The sequence below is a fragment of the Daphnia pulicaria genome, chromosome 8, assembly GCF_021234035.1.
Source record: "Daphnia pulicaria isolate SC F1-1A chromosome 8, SC_F0-13Bv2, whole genome shotgun sequence".
NCBI lineage: Eukaryota > Metazoa > Arthropoda > Branchiopoda > Diplostraca > Daphniidae > Daphnia > Daphnia pulicaria.
Genome location: NC_060920.1, coordinates 3085021 through 3102288, shown reverse-complemented (window position 1 = coordinate 3102288; position 17268 = coordinate 3085021). Strand labels below are relative to the sequence as shown.

Below are 17268 nucleotides of genomic sequence, written 5' to 3'. Positions count from 1 at the left end.
CCATAGGACGTCCAACTTGGATATCCAACTGGATAGGAACTGACATTCATGGTATATCCTATGGATATCTCTGTGCTAGTAGCAGGGTTGTGACGATCGCGATTGTTTGATCGCGCGATCACGACCGCGGTCACTTTTCCGCGATCGCGACAGCGATCGCGATGATTTTACAAAAACGCGACCGGGATCGGGATCGCATGATAAAAATCTTGCGATCAAATTTGCGATCAATTAGCGCCATCTTATGTTGATTTTTAAAAACTTACAAATTATTAGTGCAACTGCAAATTACTTAACTGTAATGACTGACAGTTTGACAGCTAATAGTAAGAGTAACTGTTTGTTCAATCGGCACGATAGCACGATAGCTTTAATTTTACTTCAATCTACTGCAATGTCGAATGGAAATGGGTAATATGTTTATTTCCTTTGGTTTTTTTATTTTCTAAAATCTAAGTTTTTGTGTGTAGAATTAAAAGGCATTTCAGAGGTGTGCCTAAAACACCTGCTACCGTGCAATCTGATGAAGAATCAAGTTCAAATGATTCGTCCACAGTTATGTGTGTTTTTTTCAATTATATGGTATAATTAGTTGTTCGAAGTTCTTAAACGTAATATATTGCTATGTAGGGAAAATGATTCATCAACCACTAAAGCATTAATTAATGCTCTTTGTAATGGACTCACAAAACGGTTTAGTCATATGTTCCTAGATCGTGAACTGCGTTTAGCAGCTATGTTGCATCCCCGCTTTAAATTATTTTGGATCCAAGAAGATAAAGACGATGCAATCGAAATGCTTAAAGAAGAATTTCAAGATGAGTGTGAACGTAGCGGACCGCCTCTTTTAAAGTATATTATTTTATAAGTGCAATTTAATATCATTAGAGGTTAGATTTCTGATTTTTGTTTTGATTTTTTCTTTTTTTAAGTTCAAAAGCAACTACACCAGAAAGTGAAAGTGAGGAAAGTGATGATGCCCAACCACCAAGAAAGAAGGCAAAGAAAGATTTTTTTAAGTCTTTAAATCCCAGAAAGGCCCTTGAAACAGAAGAGCTTGATAGATTTTTAAGTGATGGATCGGCGGCATCTGAATCTATTTTAAATTTTCCAATTTTAAGTCGGTTGTTCTTACGATACAACACTGCTCTTCCTTCATCAGCATCCGTCGAAAGACTGTTTAGTGTTGCTGGAAGTATTTTTAAGCCAACTCGATCAAGGCTGAAGGACAAAAACTTTGAAATGCTACTTTTTCTTAAAGTGAATGGGGATTCTAATTTCTTGTAAATGTGTAATTAATCAGATATGAAATAAATTTTTGCATGTATTTCCATTTTGAAAAGGTCAATGCCATCTAGTGGCGATCGCAAAAAAGATCGCGACCGTGACCGCGATCTTAAGCTGAAATTGCGATCGCGACAGCGATCGCTTTCTTTTTTTTTGTTTTGACCGCGACCGTGATTGCGATAAAAAAAAAGAAGATCGGTCACAACCCTGGCTAAAATGACCTTTTTCCGCGCCTTTCACGAAGCTGCCGTTCGATCTGGTTAAACTGTACGCCTAGATATATTAAATTGTAAATTAGGTCATTTTCAAATTGTGATTGTTCAGGAGTCAGAATGTCGACTGTGAAGGCATAAAACAATTGTCTGTTATTTTTTAAATGCTGTTGCTTGCATCCTTCTATGGTTGTAGCACAATAAATCATATCGAATGATGAATCTTTTCTGTTGTTATGTTTTATATAATATTATATAGGTTGAAGACGCCTTACGTATATAAACCCAGGAAGCTCATCGTATATTCGTGCTCAACTGGCGTTCGTGCCACCGCCTAAGTTGAGATTTGAGAAGTAGCTTAATTCAAGCGCTCTGTGTGGCAGTAACCAGCAACCATTAAGTAGGAATCCTGATTTTACTGGCACAATCCGAGTAATTATGGCCCAGGTAGTTTCCATTTGGAAGCTGTCACTCACTTTGACCGTCATATACAGGGCGTTTCGAAAATTCCGATAAAAAGATAAATTGATAACATAAGTTTGCATTATTCTTTCATGATACTGCCGTTTTCTCTGGTAGATTTTATTCTTCGGTTCGATGGGATGATATTCGCGGATATTCGCCTGGCAACTTGGGTCACATTCAAGAAATACATTCCGATAATTGATTGTTTAAAAAATCAAGTGACAGGCATTCCCTCCAAAGAACGCAAGGTCATTTTATTTACATCTACCTGAGCTGATCTCATAATGCTGAACAACTATCGTGTTGCATACCTTTACATGGAAAACCGGTTGGATGCGCATATATAATCTCTGGCACTAAATTATTTCTTAATATTTCAGTTTTATTTTTTTTAATTTTTTTATTTGTTGGGGCTCTGGCTCCTCCAGGAAACAATCGAGAATAAATGGGGACACCGCAAATCTTGAAATGAAAAATGAATGGCGTTCTGGGAATTCATTTGGTCCCCCAGCTCCGTCGTTTTCACAGAGATACTAAGTACATATAACCAAATAAGATATAATGCTGTTGGAATTGCCTTGTTCTATGCAAATCGGAATTGTACAATTTTGGGATTATACGGAATTCTCGGTTCTATCATTGAAAGCCATTGTGCGTTTCGGCGAGATACTACACATAATATTATCGTGCTGCGATCAATTTTTCAATTTATAGATTGGCAATCATCAAATCAAGATAGATTGTAATAAATCTTGTCATCGCCAGGCTCAACCTTTTTCGATGCGACGAATTACGCCACTATTTTTCCAGGTAAATGAAAGATAGTCCTTGAAAATCGATAGAGTCTGGGCGAGGTTCTAGGAAACCTTTCATTCTCATTTTGATCTGATAGAAAATGGAACTATCATATCATTTATACGATATTCATCTTCCAACTTTCCCAAGGAAAACAAAAAATGATTAAAGCCAAAAAGCTACGAAAACTAACGAATGCGGATAGGGTGGGGTCATGATTGTACATACATACTAGGATTTTCACTGCGTGTTGGTTGTATAAAGAATCGTCAGATTAACGCGAAATAAAAATTTATTATTGCCTTCTTTGTCAGTATAGCAACCAAATAACTTTGTAACGTCACAGTAGACTAATACCGAAATATCATACGAATGTTTCCCATAAAATCAATCGTAGTAATGTAGATGTTTAAAATGAGTTTAATCAAGGCGAGACTCGTACCCGCAATTTTCGGATGACTTTAACTATTATAGAAGTCCGACGCCTTATCCATTAGGACACACGATCTGTCAAATGTAAAATATTTTTCTTTTGAAATAAAAGTATTGAATTAAAATTATTGCTCTCGAATGGAGTATTCCCATTTGATGTGATAAAAAAATTAATATATGCAAATATGATTTTTCTGGACTGTTGATCGCCATCTGTGATCAACAAAAAAATGAATCCATATATTTACCAGTTGCTAGATTTGGCTAAAGTAAATCAGGAAAATTCAGCCAGTTTTGAGTTATCCAAATGAACGTAAATATTTCGTCTCCATACTAACAACGCGTTATCGTTCGCGCATGCCAAAAATTCTTTTAATATCACGTACAAATGTCAAACACTTTTCGTCGTTTCGGATTGATGTCAGCAAAAAACTTTTGTTACCTGGTCACATTTGGGTTGTTCGAGGTCACCTCATTTTGGTTGGACAGGTGTTTTTTGACGTTTTAGTGATGTCAACTAAAAGATACCAGACGAACTCCACCCAAAAATAGAAAACTAAAACATCAAAACAGTATAGAATATCGTCTATGTAGTATTTAAAAAAAATTATTGAGAAATCGGATGAAACAGCCATCGAAAAAAAAGAGAGGGAGGCGGGATTATTGGCCAAAAAAAGAATGCCAGTATGCGGAAGAAGTGATGCGTTTCCAATAAGAACCTTGCTCGCGGGAAGCAACAACGCAAATAACCACCAAGTATATAAAGCCCCTTTGCCTCTTTAATTTTCGTTAATTCAGCTCCAAATTACTCCGGCTAACAATCACAAGCGAATCGACATGAAAATCTATGTAAGTTCATTATTTCCCTTTGATTCAATTTATATGTCAAGTTCAACTATGAGTGGTTTTATATACATTTCATTCCTTATTCAATTTAGATCCTCGCCGTTTTTCTTGCCTTGGCCTGCGCCGTCTCTGCCCAGATCCCGGCCGGTTGGAACTACAACCCGTACCTTTACTTCCCTTACTCCGCTCTCCAGCCTCCGGCACAAGAGACCGCCGAAGTAGCAGCTGCTCGGGCCGCTCACTTGGCAGCCCACGCCGCCGCCCGCGGTAAAAGATCCGTCGAAGACACCCCTGAAGTGAAGGCCGCCACCATCGAACATTACCGGGCCTACAACGCCGCTGCTACCGCCAACGGAATGCCGATGGCCTTCTTGCCTGCCCGTTATGCAAATATGCCGTTTGCTATGCCTCAGCCAGTCCAGGAGACTCCTGAAGTTGCCGCTGCCCGTCGAGCTCACTTAGCCGCTCACGCTTTGGCCGCCGCTCGTGGCAAACGATCGGTTCAAGACACCCCTGAAGTGATGGCCGCCACCATCGAGCATTACCGGGCATACAACGCCGCCGCTGCTGCCAATGGAATCGTGGCCTACCTGCCCGCCAGATTCACCAACATGCCTTGGGCTATGCCTCAGCAAGTTCAGGAGACCCCCGAAGTGGCCGCAGCTCGTCGCGCTCATATGGCCGCTCATGCTTTGGCCGCTGCCCGAGGTTAATATACGGTTATCTTTGAAAAATCACGGAGAGCAAAGTCTGTAGATTGTCTTAGCTACTCGAAAGCCACCTGAAAACTTTGAATTATCCCTCATGATTATGAATTTTACAATTGGAAAAAATAAACCGTACGCTTCTTTTTCATAAATAGAGTTTTATACATTTATTCGTGTTATGATGATAAGGTCTCACATTTACAATTTTCCTATATAATTCGACATTTTTTTAAGGTTAATATTACAACATTACGATAACAACTTTGACAAATGGGTTGGATTAATTTTTTTTGTTTAATTTAATTTAATATCCCACGTAAAAACATCTCCTGCGAAGTTGTTGATATGAAATACTCCTACCAAAATGTATTAGCATGCGAGGACAATGTTTTAAAAAATTATGTGTTCCATGAAGGAATACCAAAAAACTTTTAAAATGATAAAAAGGAATTGTCAGAAGTGGGATTTGAACCCACGCCTTCTACCGAAGACCAGAAATCTGTTCAACCGGGATACCCGGCAAGCTGTGAGCTTGAGTCTGGCGCCTTAGACCGCTCGGCCATCCTGACATGCTTCATGTTTAAAAAGTTAAAAATGCGTTAAAAAACTAAATCATTTGCTATTGGCAAATTAAAAAGAATTAATTATTTTCATTTATCGTTTATTACGTTTTCTAATGAGTAAACTTAAAACGTGCCCCATTGCGCACAACTACATACTACACTTAGACTAAGTTATGTCTTTGATCTTTTTTGAAGTGAATTAAATTTCAGCCGAAAATTTTGTGCATTTTGTCACGCATTGCCTTGTTATTTAGAAGCGCAGAATAAGGTCTGATAAACACAAAATTAACGCACACGTAATCGGATGAAGACAATAATATTTCAAAATAGCTCCCTTTACTGATCAGACGAAATACCCAGTTATGTCTACTCAATTATCCAGACATGCAGTCCTAACGATGGCGGTTTTCCGAATTTAAAATTACTACGTTAATCGTAAACTACGTAAAATAAATTGAAATTTGTCGGTTTTAATGAGTTAAAGCTGATTCAGTTAAACTAACCAGAAAATGAGTAAAAACTCTAACGTTAATCGACAAAAATGTCCTGGGAATTCACTTGCAGGAGCCTCCAGGATCGTCCTTGTCTACATAAGATCTCGGTTAGTCATGAAGTTTCACAGATTAGTTTACACGGATTCCTGAAATTCCACAAACGATAAATCAAATAAAGCAATGTCTACTAATAAAGAAGAAACCGGTACTGCCAGTCCCAGCGACGTTCGGAAGTACGATGACGGCACTTGTGCTATTTGTCTGAGTTCGCATGTCAACAAAGCGACCCCTGACTGCGGTCATGTCTTTTGTTTCCGATGCTTGATTGACTGGTGCCAGATAAAGCTAGAATGTCCAACTTGCAAGCAACCTTTCCAGAACTTTCGTCACGACATCCAGATTCGACCGACTTGCGAACAGATCTACACCCCCGATCCTCCTCTCGTTCCTGCCGACCAACAGCCAACGCCAGAGGTTCTCAACATAACTTTCCTGGACGGAGGGGAGCTTCAAACGTGGGTTGTTCGAACTCCCAATAGGATGATTGTGCTACTGATGCCACCGTTAACCCACGAAAGATTGCATCACGATACCAACTTCCAAACATGGTTCTTTAATTACCTAAATAGCCAACTGAACATCAACATTGTGGGCATGGTCTGGCCTTAATTGAGACACGTAGCTTATAGACAGGACATGTCAGTTCAAAAGTGTTACATTTATCATTCGATGAGAATCTGAAATACAAAATTGTCTTAAATAATAATGTTTTCATATTTTCATGAATTACCACAAAGTTACTAAGCAAATCTCAAATCTGCATGGTAAAAGACTAAAAGTGCACTCTTTTACTGTGGGCTGTGGGCCTAAGTCTACTCCTTTTCATTATTACTTTTTCACATTATTCTTGCTATATTCTCCTAATATTTTTACATCCTACACTCCTACTTACTAGATTCAATTATAAGTACTTAATAAATGTAATTCAATTCATTTTGAAAACGTGGCGTAGCCTATGTATGGCATGCCGTGGGGACAATCTGTTTACTTATTTATACGCTTCAAATGTAAGCTTAAATTTTAAAAATTTAAAGAATACTTATTTAAATATCAAAGTAAATGCTTAATTACGCCACCTATCAGTGAATATACATACTCAAACGGGCAATAGCTGTATTTAGGTATTGTTCACTATTCTGCGGAATGTCGCAGGAGCACAAATCGAACAAGTCCTTCAAACTTTGATTTCATTTACCGTCGTAAAATTACGAGTTCTAATTCGCCAGCCAGTTCGAAACGAGCATACCCAACGTGTGACCTATTAACATGGGAACGTATTTCAAATGGTAAATTGCACATCAGATTGAAGATAAAGATACGACGACAAATAGTCATTCCGTTTGTCACTTGTCCATGTTAAGTCTCATCGATTGAAGATACAAGTAGTCACACACAATCGGCATCAGGCGGAACGCCATCAACTTCAAAATATGTACAACATTTCGGCATTTGCCACTAAGTTTGATTTTCTCTTCAAAAGTATTGAATTCGTTCGTTCGTTCGTTCGTTCGTTCGTTGGTCGGGTGAAAAAAAAAAAGGAATGGGGAGGATAGAAGGGCGTTCTCTCCGCCGGGATTTAGCGCAGCAGAAACACACACACACACACAGGAAAATGGCAATCAACTTCCCTTTCGTTCGGGCGGTCGTGAACCTTGTTGTGTTGCTCGTCTTCCGTCGTCGTCTTTTGTTTTTATTCTGGAATTTTATTTCCCTTTTTCTTCTTGTCTTTCCTTGTGCGTGTTGTGCAGATAAAGACAGACGCCGAGGCTTTGATGCGTAAGTATTTCTTCGTCAAAAAGGAAATGTCAAATTGTGTGACGGACGGTGTGTACCCAACCAGCCGGCAACCGAACGCCGAGCGTGTTTTATTTTCATCCTTTTTTCCTCTTTTCACGTTACCCAGCGGGAGGATTTTGATGTGTGTCACATGATTCTTATTTAGTTAACGAAATAGAGGGGAAAATGAGAGCAAAAGAAAGCTGTGACAGCTCCCATTTTTTGAGCCAAGTTGTCGTTGTACACTTACGGATGAGGGCCCGCACTCGGCATGTCTTGACATTTTCTCTCTTCTTCTCGTTCTCCAGGCAAACAAGTGAAATGAATCCGGAGAGAGCTGTCGCCACCACCGTCCAGTGAAGTCCAGGCTGCCCAAACAACCCGCACGACTCTGGTGGAAATCGAAGAAGAAGAAGAAGACGAGCAACAATCATCGCCAATAGAAAAATTAGGAGAATGATGATGATGGAGGAGAATAGCAGCATCAAATCGGCCGTGTCGTCGATGGTGCTGGGCAGCAGCAGCGGCGGCGGCATCGCGGCTGGAGGCGAATCGGCCGCTGGCTCTGAAATAATTCCGCATCATCAGCAGCTGCAACATCATCCTGCTGTCAATGCGACGACCGGCTCCGTCCGCATTTACGTGCCGGAACTCAATGTCCAGAAGGTGATCCACTTTCATCGCGAAGAGCTCGTCTGGAATGTCAAACAACAATGTTGGCCAGCCTGCCTAAAGTGAGTGCCCAGCCAACTTTGGCTATAACTATTAATTAGCCCCCATCACAAATGACTTGTTTGTCGACATCTCTTACTACTTACTCAGTTGTGTGTTAGAAACTTTTGGGCTCATTTCGTCCAGTTGACTCGTTTGAACTGGTTGGCGGCCACCAGGTTTCGTCACTTTTCTTTGACGCCCGTCAAATTGTGACGTCGGTTTTTTTTTTTTAATGATTTTTCATTCGACCTATTTCAAACCAGGATGTTATATATGTGTCGTCGTGTGTCGTCAATTATTTAGTGTTTTAGTTTTCTTATTGTTTCATTTGCGTCGCCGGGCAGTTATTGTCCAATCCAATTGGCTATTTGTGTGTTTTTTTTTTTTACTTTCGCACGGGGGCCGTTAATATCATCAGCTTTGTTGTTTGTTTGTTGTGTTTGACTGGTTTGGTTTATGGGTGAGGAGGGGGGGATCCCTGTGTGATATAACGCGATACCAGGGGGAAATGGAGGGAGAGTCTATATATTCGTACGACGATGTGCCGCCCATCAATTTCTTTAATTAGCTGGCCCTGGAAATCGAGCGAGACGGGACTCGTTTATTGAAACAATAAACCCCGCTGAGAAAGAGCTAAAGCCAAAAAAAAGAAGCGCTAGCTTTTCTCTCTCACCCGATTCACGCAGCTCTCCAGCAGCTCACTCCGACTCACGATAGCCTTTTTTTTTTTGTTTTAATGCTCTACGGGGGGAGATGGCCAGCAGATGGAACAAGAAGAAGAAGAAGAAGAAGAAGAAAGAAGGTCACGGAATCTTCTAGAAAGGTTCACACAGATTGTTGTGCACAGCAAAAAGGCGATATGCGTCGATGATTTTCGGTCTGAACCGAATTCCCGGTTTCACTTCCAACCATTTTTGGCTCTTCACCTATTATTATTATAACCGTTTATTATCTTTTCGGCCATATAGACTTTTTTCTTTTTACTTCTTATCAGCCCATCTATTTGAATATTATTACTCGTGTGTATAGTATATACTGATATTCTTTTTCTTATTATTAATTTAATATGTGTTTTTTCTTCTATTTTTTGTTTTTATGTTTTGGTTGGTTGTTTGAAATTTTTTCGTCTTCGACCTGCTGGTGATGTCTGTCCGTTGTTGTGTGCTACCGGGATTATTAAAAAAAAACACTCCCGGTCCCTATATACCTCTCAAAAAATGTTAACAAACTAACAGGTGGCCTCTTGGTATCGGGTAAGAGGTGTTCTACTAACTTTGTTATTTTTATTTTTGTTTTGTTTCAACTTTGATTGTTTTTCTTCTTCTGTCTTTATTTTTCACTTTCCTTGGGTGGGGATGAAATCGAATCACGCTACACACACGCTGTTGCCATGACACCGCCCCAGTCTTGCATTATAATGAGAAATGCACGGCATCCCGCCATATTGTATTTAGCCAAGGTGGTCGGTTGCATGTTGTTTATTTTTTACCTCAGCATTGGCCATGATCTTATACTCTCTTCTCTAGTTCTGATTGCAATCCAACTCTCTTACGTACTGCGCTAGGATTTATCGATGCGGATGCTAATGAAATGAGATCCTCCCCGAGTTGCCAATTTATTGCCGTGCCCAGGCGGCCACGCCTCTTTTATTTTTTCTCGAGAAAAAGAAAAGAAAAATGGTCACCAAATCGACGAAGCGGAGAATTTTGTTTATTTTTATTTTCCAACCAGAAAATGAAAAATGAAATCAGAATAATGAGCTTGTTCACCGCATGATATAATACTGTGGCGCAAGGGCAGCACGCTTGTGTTACGTGTGCGCTCGACGTGAACCTTTTCCCGTAAACCATGACGAAGCTTTATATACATACTTGTGTACAACTTCCAAATATTTCTTCTTCGTCTTCTTCTTCCTTGTTTCGTCCTTGTTTGATCGAAGAATGCGGCGAGAGCATTGTGCCGGCGGATCTCTCTTGTGGATCCGCGTGTGGGATTTTGATGGCTCACTTGTTGTTGTTGTTGTTGTTGTTACCGTAGGTAGATCTTTTTTTGGAAACAAAAAAATCACCCATGCAACAACAACCCACAACCACACGAATCAAGTTTATTTTTTATTTTTATTTGACTGTTTTCCACTTATCTTATTTTTTGTTTTTTAATAAAATTATATTTTATTTTGTAATTTTAATTTTTTTAAAGGAGCTGAAGGAAAGTTTCAACTATGGACTGTTTTATCCGCCGTCAAACGGCCGGGCCGGCAAATTTATCGACGAAGAACGCCCCCTGTCGGATTATCCTTTTAACGGACCTGGCGGCTACCTTGAGGTAGATAAACATTCATTAATAGGCGAAATGCATTAAGTGCGGTTAGGTATACTACTTGTCCGTCCAGCGAGATCCTCTCTGCTCTCGCTGCTGCTGGGCAGTAAAAACGTTCGCGGAAAACGAGAATGACATCAGCCCCGTTAATGAGCTGAGCGCTCATTTTGTTGTTTTTTTTAGTTTATGACGACCATTACGATCGAAAAAGAGAAAAATGCTGAACCATTTTCCAAAATTTATTGCGCCGTTGCCGTGATTAGACGGTTGACTCCTAACGGCCAGGGATCGTCTTTTTTCTCCCGAATCACAGCAGCAGCAGACGGTTCAAAAACGTCTAATGAGTTTTCGAGAAAAAACCGGACAGTGTATACGAGCGAGCGAGAGAAACAGTTGTTAATAATGGATACCTAGTACATACACCCTTAATGTTAGTCATTAAGAAACGCGTTCGCCGGACGCACTTGTAACGGTTCTCTCTTTCGCCATCTCAACTTGATAATAATCACATCAAAGGAGATCAACTTAAAATAACAAAAAAAACATTATTTCGATGTACAGTTGAAGTACAAGAGGCGTGTGTACAAGATGCTGCATCTGGACGAGAAGCAACTGCGTTCGCTGCACACACGCGTCAACTTGCGTCGCTTCTTCGATGCTTCGACTATACGATGACCAGCGGCCAAACGGAGAAGATTACCAAAATGTGTGCCAAAGGGCTGGATCCCAACATTCACTGTCAGGAGACGAGCGGTAAGTTTTTTCTTCTTCTTCTGTTTTTCTCCGTATATCATTCGGATGAGGTAGAAAATTTCCCATTTAACTGTCATTCACTTTTTTCCATCCGATGGCGTTGGAGCAACGAATTGGGAGGAGAAAAATAGTTGTGTGGTTGGTAGTACACGTGATTTTATAAGTCCCGTGACTCTTTAGGGGCCATGTCTTCTTCTCTATTCCCTCGTGATCCTATCACGAATTGTGTGTGTTCAAAAAGAACGCGCATTTGACATTCCCCCCGTCGCTTTTCGTGGACTAGAAATTGGTTCTGTCGTTAAGGGGATATTTATATAACTATTTCTTTTCTTTCTTTTTTCTATACCTGTCGAACTGAATAAAATGGCGTAGAAAATCGAATTTCTGGGAAGAATGAATGGGAGAGCTGGTAGGCCATTTGGAAATCCTCACGTGAATTGAAAAAAAAAAATATGTGTCGATCTATTCCTTGGAGAGTGTGTGCACAGCAAGAGAGATGTATATAAAATGTAATAAAACTATGCATTCCTGGGTTGTGAAATGGCCAAGAGTTATTTGGCTGTTGATGGCGCTGCGATCAGTCATATTTTCCCCCTGACGTTTACGCAGAAATTTCAAACGCCCACATTTTTCCTGGTAAAAACCTGTTTTGAGTGACATGCCCTGGGTTTTTCTCGACTGACGATTTCCATTTGATAGTCTCGTCACAATTTGCATCAAATCTATTTTTATTTTCGTCATACTTATTCAATGATTTTCGTGTACAGAGACCCCACTGACGTTGGCTGCAGTTTCATCTCGCCCCGGGCCACTACTTCTGGCCCTGGTTGGTGGCGGTGCATTGATCGATTACCGAACGAGATGCGGATCGACCGCCTTGCACAGGGCCTCTGAGAAGAGCAGCATAGAAGCTGTGAGAACTCTTCTGGACCTGGGGGCCTCCCCTAATGTTTGTGATGCCAAAGGTCTGACTCCTCTGTGGACCGCAGTGTCAGCCAAAGCCTCTCCAATGTTATGCCAGGCACTCCTTCATGATTACTCCATCCACGGTGTGCAAGATGCTCAGGGATGGCATGAAGTCCACCAGGTTTGTCTTTGCATATTACGTCTGTAACATCCTCGAGCTCTGAATGGGTGGCAGCATGACAATTATTGACATTTTCCACCACATACCATTGCATTAAGGTTTCATGTGATATTTATGTGCTCTCACATTCTTGATAGTTGTGGAGTTGCAGACTTGGCTGAGCAGTTGCAAACTTTCTCACAATAAAAAAGCAGATGTAGAACTGGCATGTTCACATGCATCAACTTGTGATTGCGACAAAACGCCATTTGTAATAAAGATAGTCGTACATTTTTAAAGGGGTTCGTTTCTGGTTAGTTATCCGGAAAATGACGAAACGAGGAATTTCACGGAATGCGCCGTAATAACTCAACTCTCAACCAAAAGGAGAATCTCAACATTCTTTTTTGAATTTCAGGCCTGCCGTAATGGACTCGTCCAGCATTTGGAGAACCTGCTGTTTTACGGAGCCGACATGAACGCCAAGAATGCGTCGGGCAACACGCCCCTCCACGTCTGTGCTGTGGACAATCAGGAAGCGTGCGCACGACTGCTGCTCTTCCGGGGGGCCGATCGCGAAGCCCTTAACTACGCCAATCAGACACCCTACCAGGTGGCGGTAATTGCCGGCAACCTGGAGTTAGCCGCTCTTATCCATCGGTTTAGAGGCGAGGATGTCGGTAAGTCGTCATCGGCAATATAAACCCGTCCGACACTTTCCGCTCGTAAAAAACGTCATACTTAACTTTAAAAAAATGTTTTGCTCTTGTTTACGACTGACTGTAGTGGCATTCAAGGAAACTCCATCGTTCAATCCCCGTCGGCGAAAGTCTGGCGTACTACTGTCGATGAGGCATTCGATGTCGTCGAATGCCATGATGCTGGACGCGTCTTCCATCGCTTCGTCGTCGACGACCGGATCGAGCAGCACGCCCAGCCCGACGTTGGTGTACAGCTCGCTGACTAGCAGGTCGATGAATCGCCGCCAGCAGCAGCAGCCCTCTCCGTCGCCTTCCAGCACTGACCGCTGGCTGAAATCGAATCCCATGTGCATGAGCACCGTGTCTGTGCGCAGCGATACGGGCAGCTCCTCTTCTTGTACGGCTGAAAGCGAAGATAATGGAAGCAGTTTGACTGGTAATGACCGGCCTGCTGGGCCTTATTGTTTTGATTATTTATCTTTGCATGACTCAAATCTCTCTCTCTCGTTTTTCCTATGACCTCGTGCAGACAAAATCAGCGTGGACCAATGCGACATTGTCAGTGATAGCTCGGGCGTTGGCACGTCCAACAGTGGAAGCGGCGGAAGCTACGATGCAAATACCCCGTCTGAGCACTCGCTGGTCCTACCAGGCATGACAGTCGTCTGCACGGAGGCGTACAGTTGCAAGGAAGCCAACCATCTCAACTTGCAACCGGGGGATATTATTGAAGGTAACGTACTACCTGCTTATTAGTAGCAGTTCAATGGGCTGGAAATTCGAGAAACTCGACAATGACGAACCAATTTTTTAAATATCATCATTATTTAGTGACGGGATCAACAGACTGTGGGCTGTTGGAGGGCTGGTTAAGGGGAGACAGTGGCTATTTTCCTCCCAGTTGCGTGCAAGAAGTCAGGTTGCGCAATCCGGCCGCTATCGCAGCGGCTCGACATCATCCCAGCCCGGCTGTCATCTCCAAAGCTACGGGTGTGCCAAATATGGGCATGACCCTGCCTGTGCCGGTTCCCGTTTTGCAACTGGGAAAGACCATGGAAGCCAGAGTTGCCGGTCGCCGAGAAATGACTGCACAAAATTACGGAACGACTCCACGGATGAAGTCTCTGTAAGTATCGGTTGATAAGTTTTATACCAGTCAAACTTAAAACTGACGACTTGTTTGGTTTTAGGTACAGCGAAACGCGGACTGTCATCCTGCTTAAGGGCCAGAGAGGATTTGGTTTCGTGCTGCGCGGTGCAAAGACAATGACGGGCATGAAGGATTTCAACCCTATTCAGAATCGAGTTCCGGCTTTACAGTATTTGGATAGTGTCGAAGCTGGCAGTGTAGCCGACCGAGCCGGACTTCAGCCTGGCGATTTCATTCTGGCTGTGAGTTTCTTTGAATTGCTCCATCGAGTTCGATTTTTTTTTTTTTTTTTCCTTTTTTTTTTTTACATCAGATCAATGGAGAAGATCTGGCCAAGGCTTCGCACGAGACTGTGGTCGATTGTATCCGTCGTTCGGGTAATTTGGTTCAGCTGACTATCTGCTCCGCCACCGTCCAACCTGTCAACCAATCAGTCAGCCAATCAGTCAGCGAATATGCTTTAACAGTCCCCAACAGTAGTCGACAGTATTCAACACTTCCTCGAAAGTTACCCGGTAACGTACTGCCACTACTTTGTAATCGGAAATTGCAAGTCTCTTGGACGACGACGTCTTTATCGATTTTCTTCTCGTTTGCAAGGCGGCCCCCACAACCACCGAAACGAGATCCCCGGACGACGCTAAGTGTCAGTCGCGCCCGTGCTCGCTCGATGGTTGTAGCACTCAACGATATGGGTATACACGACGACCAAGATGCTTGAAATCAATACCAACAAATCGGTTAACGTTCTCCTTTTTATCGTGTGTGTGATAGAATCTTCTCGATCGAGTACGGAGACGGCGGAAGATATCTATTCCAATTCGTCTTCGTCAAGGACAGCTTCGATTCGCTCGCGTTCAGGATCTGGGCGTGTTTCAACCACCGATCTGGAAAGATTATCTATCCCGACTGCTGTCAGCCCTCCAGCGCCACCAGCGGAGAACAACCGGTCACCCCGTGTTTACGCCAGTGTGGCTGAAATGAAGCGCATGAGAGTAAAGCTTTTCTTCTTTTATTACACTGAAATGATGAAATTATTGCATTTGGGTTTGTCCAGAAGCAGAAGACGTCGGCAGAGCTGTTGAAACTACACAAGGAATTCCACAGCACACTGGAATTGTGTTGGGAACAGCAGCAAAATGACAAGGTGATGACTTCTTCTTGGACAGCAGAAGTCGAAATTCCACCGGATGTTCCATCGGCGAAAGATTGGCGAAAGAGTCAGAGCCAGGAGAACGTCTACGGCATGGAGCTGCAGGCTCACAATCAACGCAATTCGCGTCGCTCCTGGGCTCCTGGAAATGCTGCCTCCAAACCGGGAGGGCCACGCCATTCCGGCGTCCGTTATCACGGCTCTTGGCAGAACATTGAGGATTCCTACCAGCAGTCAAAAGACGACGACGATGGAGATGAGACGAAAGAAGAGGAGGAGGATGGCGATGACGACGGAGAAGACGCAACTACTCCGATCGCCGATCAGTTGAATTTGTTGGGGAATCGCGACTACCGCGCCGTTAAGCCGTGCCGTCCGATTTACTCGACCGGCAATTGCAATACTCTTCCAAAAATAGCAGGCAGTCCGCATTGTACGGCTCCTCCGCCAAATCATCCGCCGCCACCTCCACCTCCGCCGTCTCAGGTTGTCCGAGTTGACGTTACCAAAGCTCACAGCGAATATGCCGCCGTCGCTGCGGCCGGTGGCGACCGTCCTAAGACTCCAGTCATGTCCAGCTTCCGACCCAGTGACAATGCCAAGCTCTACGCCCTGCCGGAAGATATGAAAAACGTCGGCTACATGACACTCCGCCCGACCGCATCCAAGAAAATGACGAACGTCCAGTCTTCCATGACTGGATCACCTCCATCTTCGGCAGCTTCACGATCCAAGAGTTTACCGCCACGCAGTTCCCGTCCCAATGTCCAGGTCAAATCGGCGAAAAACGAAGAGCCGCGCGTCAGCGTGACTGTCAATTCTACTCCGCTGATACCCGATCCGGACTATGACAGCGAAGAAGAAGCTGCCCAGAATGGTCTGGCAGCAGGCAAAGCATCGCGGATGATGGTTGCCCACAGCACGGCGGCCGACAACGAACCTCGTCGTACGAAGCTCCTGATTGAAATCAAACCGCAATCTCAGCCGATTGAAATCAAACAAACGAATCCGCCCAGGCAGCCACAACGGGTCGAAGTCGAAGGGCGAAAGTCGGAAGGCAATCGAGCAAGTTTGCCCAAGTCGCAGAGCTTTTGCGCCGACATTCTTAAGGCCAAGTCTTTGTTGAAGAACTCTAAATCGTTTCCTGAAGAGCTCAGCGATCAACTTGTCCAAGATTCCTATTGCGAAGACGCCTACGTCACTTTCGAGCCGGTCAACGGCAGCAGCAGCCAGTCGGAGGAGTCGCAATACGGACACACTAAAAACGGCCGCCGAACCGGAACGCTGACTCGCCACGCCGTTTCATTAATTCAACTGCCGACGCCGGTCGAAAACGGAGAGCCGGACATGGAAGACAGATTGCAGTCTCAACAGTCTGATATGGCCGTCGAACAGGATTCGGTCAGCACCATATCGACGTTGAGTTCGCTTTCGACCAGCACCAACTCTTCGGAGCGGGACGACGCTACGATCCTGGAGAACCACAAACCGGTCAAGAAGATCAACGGTCATTGGCGGGAGGCGGGGGCGCCGTCGTCGTCTGAACACCAAACGACGTCCGACGGTGAGCGAACGATTGAAGAAAGTCTGCAACTGATCCGAAAACACGTTGACGAGTTGAGAATTATTAGGGCAATTAAATTAAATTATTGAAAAATTATTAGGGCGCAAAGCGGACAAGAAAAATTCAATGATCCACACGTCCAAGAAATGGATGAGAAAAGCTTTTGCTATCCAGTCAGTAGCCAAGGCTCAGAAACGTTTTCACAGAGTAA

The 17268-nt window shown here is 43.2% G+C and overlaps 3 protein-coding genes and 1 non-coding gene across 6 annotated transcripts; 3 read left to right on the top strand and 1 right to left on the bottom strand.

Moving 5' to 3' along the window:
* Positions 1-359: 359 nt before the first annotated feature.
* Positions 360-1327, top strand: LOC124312489. 3 transcript variants are annotated; one of them, XR_006910508.1, is made up of 3 exons: positions 360-411; positions 471-560; positions 631-652. XR_006910508.1 is itself a non-coding variant. In XM_046777019.1 (3 exons), the coding sequence occupies exons 1-3, from the start codon at positions 402-404 to the stop codon at positions 1285-1287; spliced, it is 477 nt and encodes a 158-aa protein (XP_046632975.1). In that variant the 5' UTR covers positions 360-401; the 3' UTR covers positions 1288-1327. The 3 variants fall into 3 exon arrangements, 2 of the variants coding, with proteins under 2 accessions (XP_046632975.1, XP_046632974.1); XM_046777019.1 differs by lacking the exon at positions 631-652 and adding an exon at positions 933-1327 and having other exon boundaries at positions 471-582; XM_046777018.1 differs by lacking the exons at positions 360-411; positions 471-560 and adding an exon at positions 933-1327 and having other exon boundaries at positions 649-852.
* A 2602-nt stretch (positions 1328-3929) lies between these two features.
* Positions 3930-4896, top strand: LOC124312468 (cuticle protein 18.7-like). The gene is made up of 2 exons (XM_046776992.1): positions 3930-4040; positions 4130-4896. Exons 1-2 carry the CDS (start codon positions 4029-4031, stop codon positions 4748-4750), a joined length of 633 nt encoding a protein of 210 aa, XP_046632948.1. The 5' UTR covers positions 3930-4028; the 3' UTR covers positions 4751-4896.
* A 299-nt stretch (positions 4897-5195) lies between these two features.
* On the bottom strand, positions 5196-5313 carry Trnal-caa. The gene is made up of 2 exons: positions 5276-5313; positions 5196-5241 (listed from the first exon to the last, which is right to left on the bottom strand). It is a non-coding gene; the product is annotated as a tRNA-Leu (tRNA).
* A 5108-nt stretch (positions 5314-10421) lies between these two features.
* Positions 10422-17261, top strand: LOC124310764 (protein shank-like; the record flags this gene model as incomplete). Its single annotated transcript, XM_046774735.1, is given in 14 exon segments — positions 10422-10676; positions 11232-11336; positions 11339-11423; positions 12191-12510; positions 12908-13169; positions 13276-13626; positions 13720-13923; positions 14022-14316; positions 14381-14582; positions 14654-14855; positions 14940-15035; positions 15115-15335; positions 15398-17057; positions 17158-17261. Coding segments are annotated over 14 exon segments (4362 nt in total), but the record flags the coding sequence as incomplete, so codon positions are not given.
* Positions 17262-17268: the final 7 nt, after the last annotated feature.

Coding starts and splice junctions, on each gene's coding strand:
- LOC124312489 (XM_046777018.1), top strand. CDS start 704: ATGTTCCTAGATCGTGAACTGCGTTTAGCAGCTATGTTGCATCCCCGC. Junction 853..932: donor AGCGGACCGCCTCTTTTAAA/GTATATTATTTT, acceptor TCTTTTTTTAAG/TTCAAAAGCAACTACACCAG.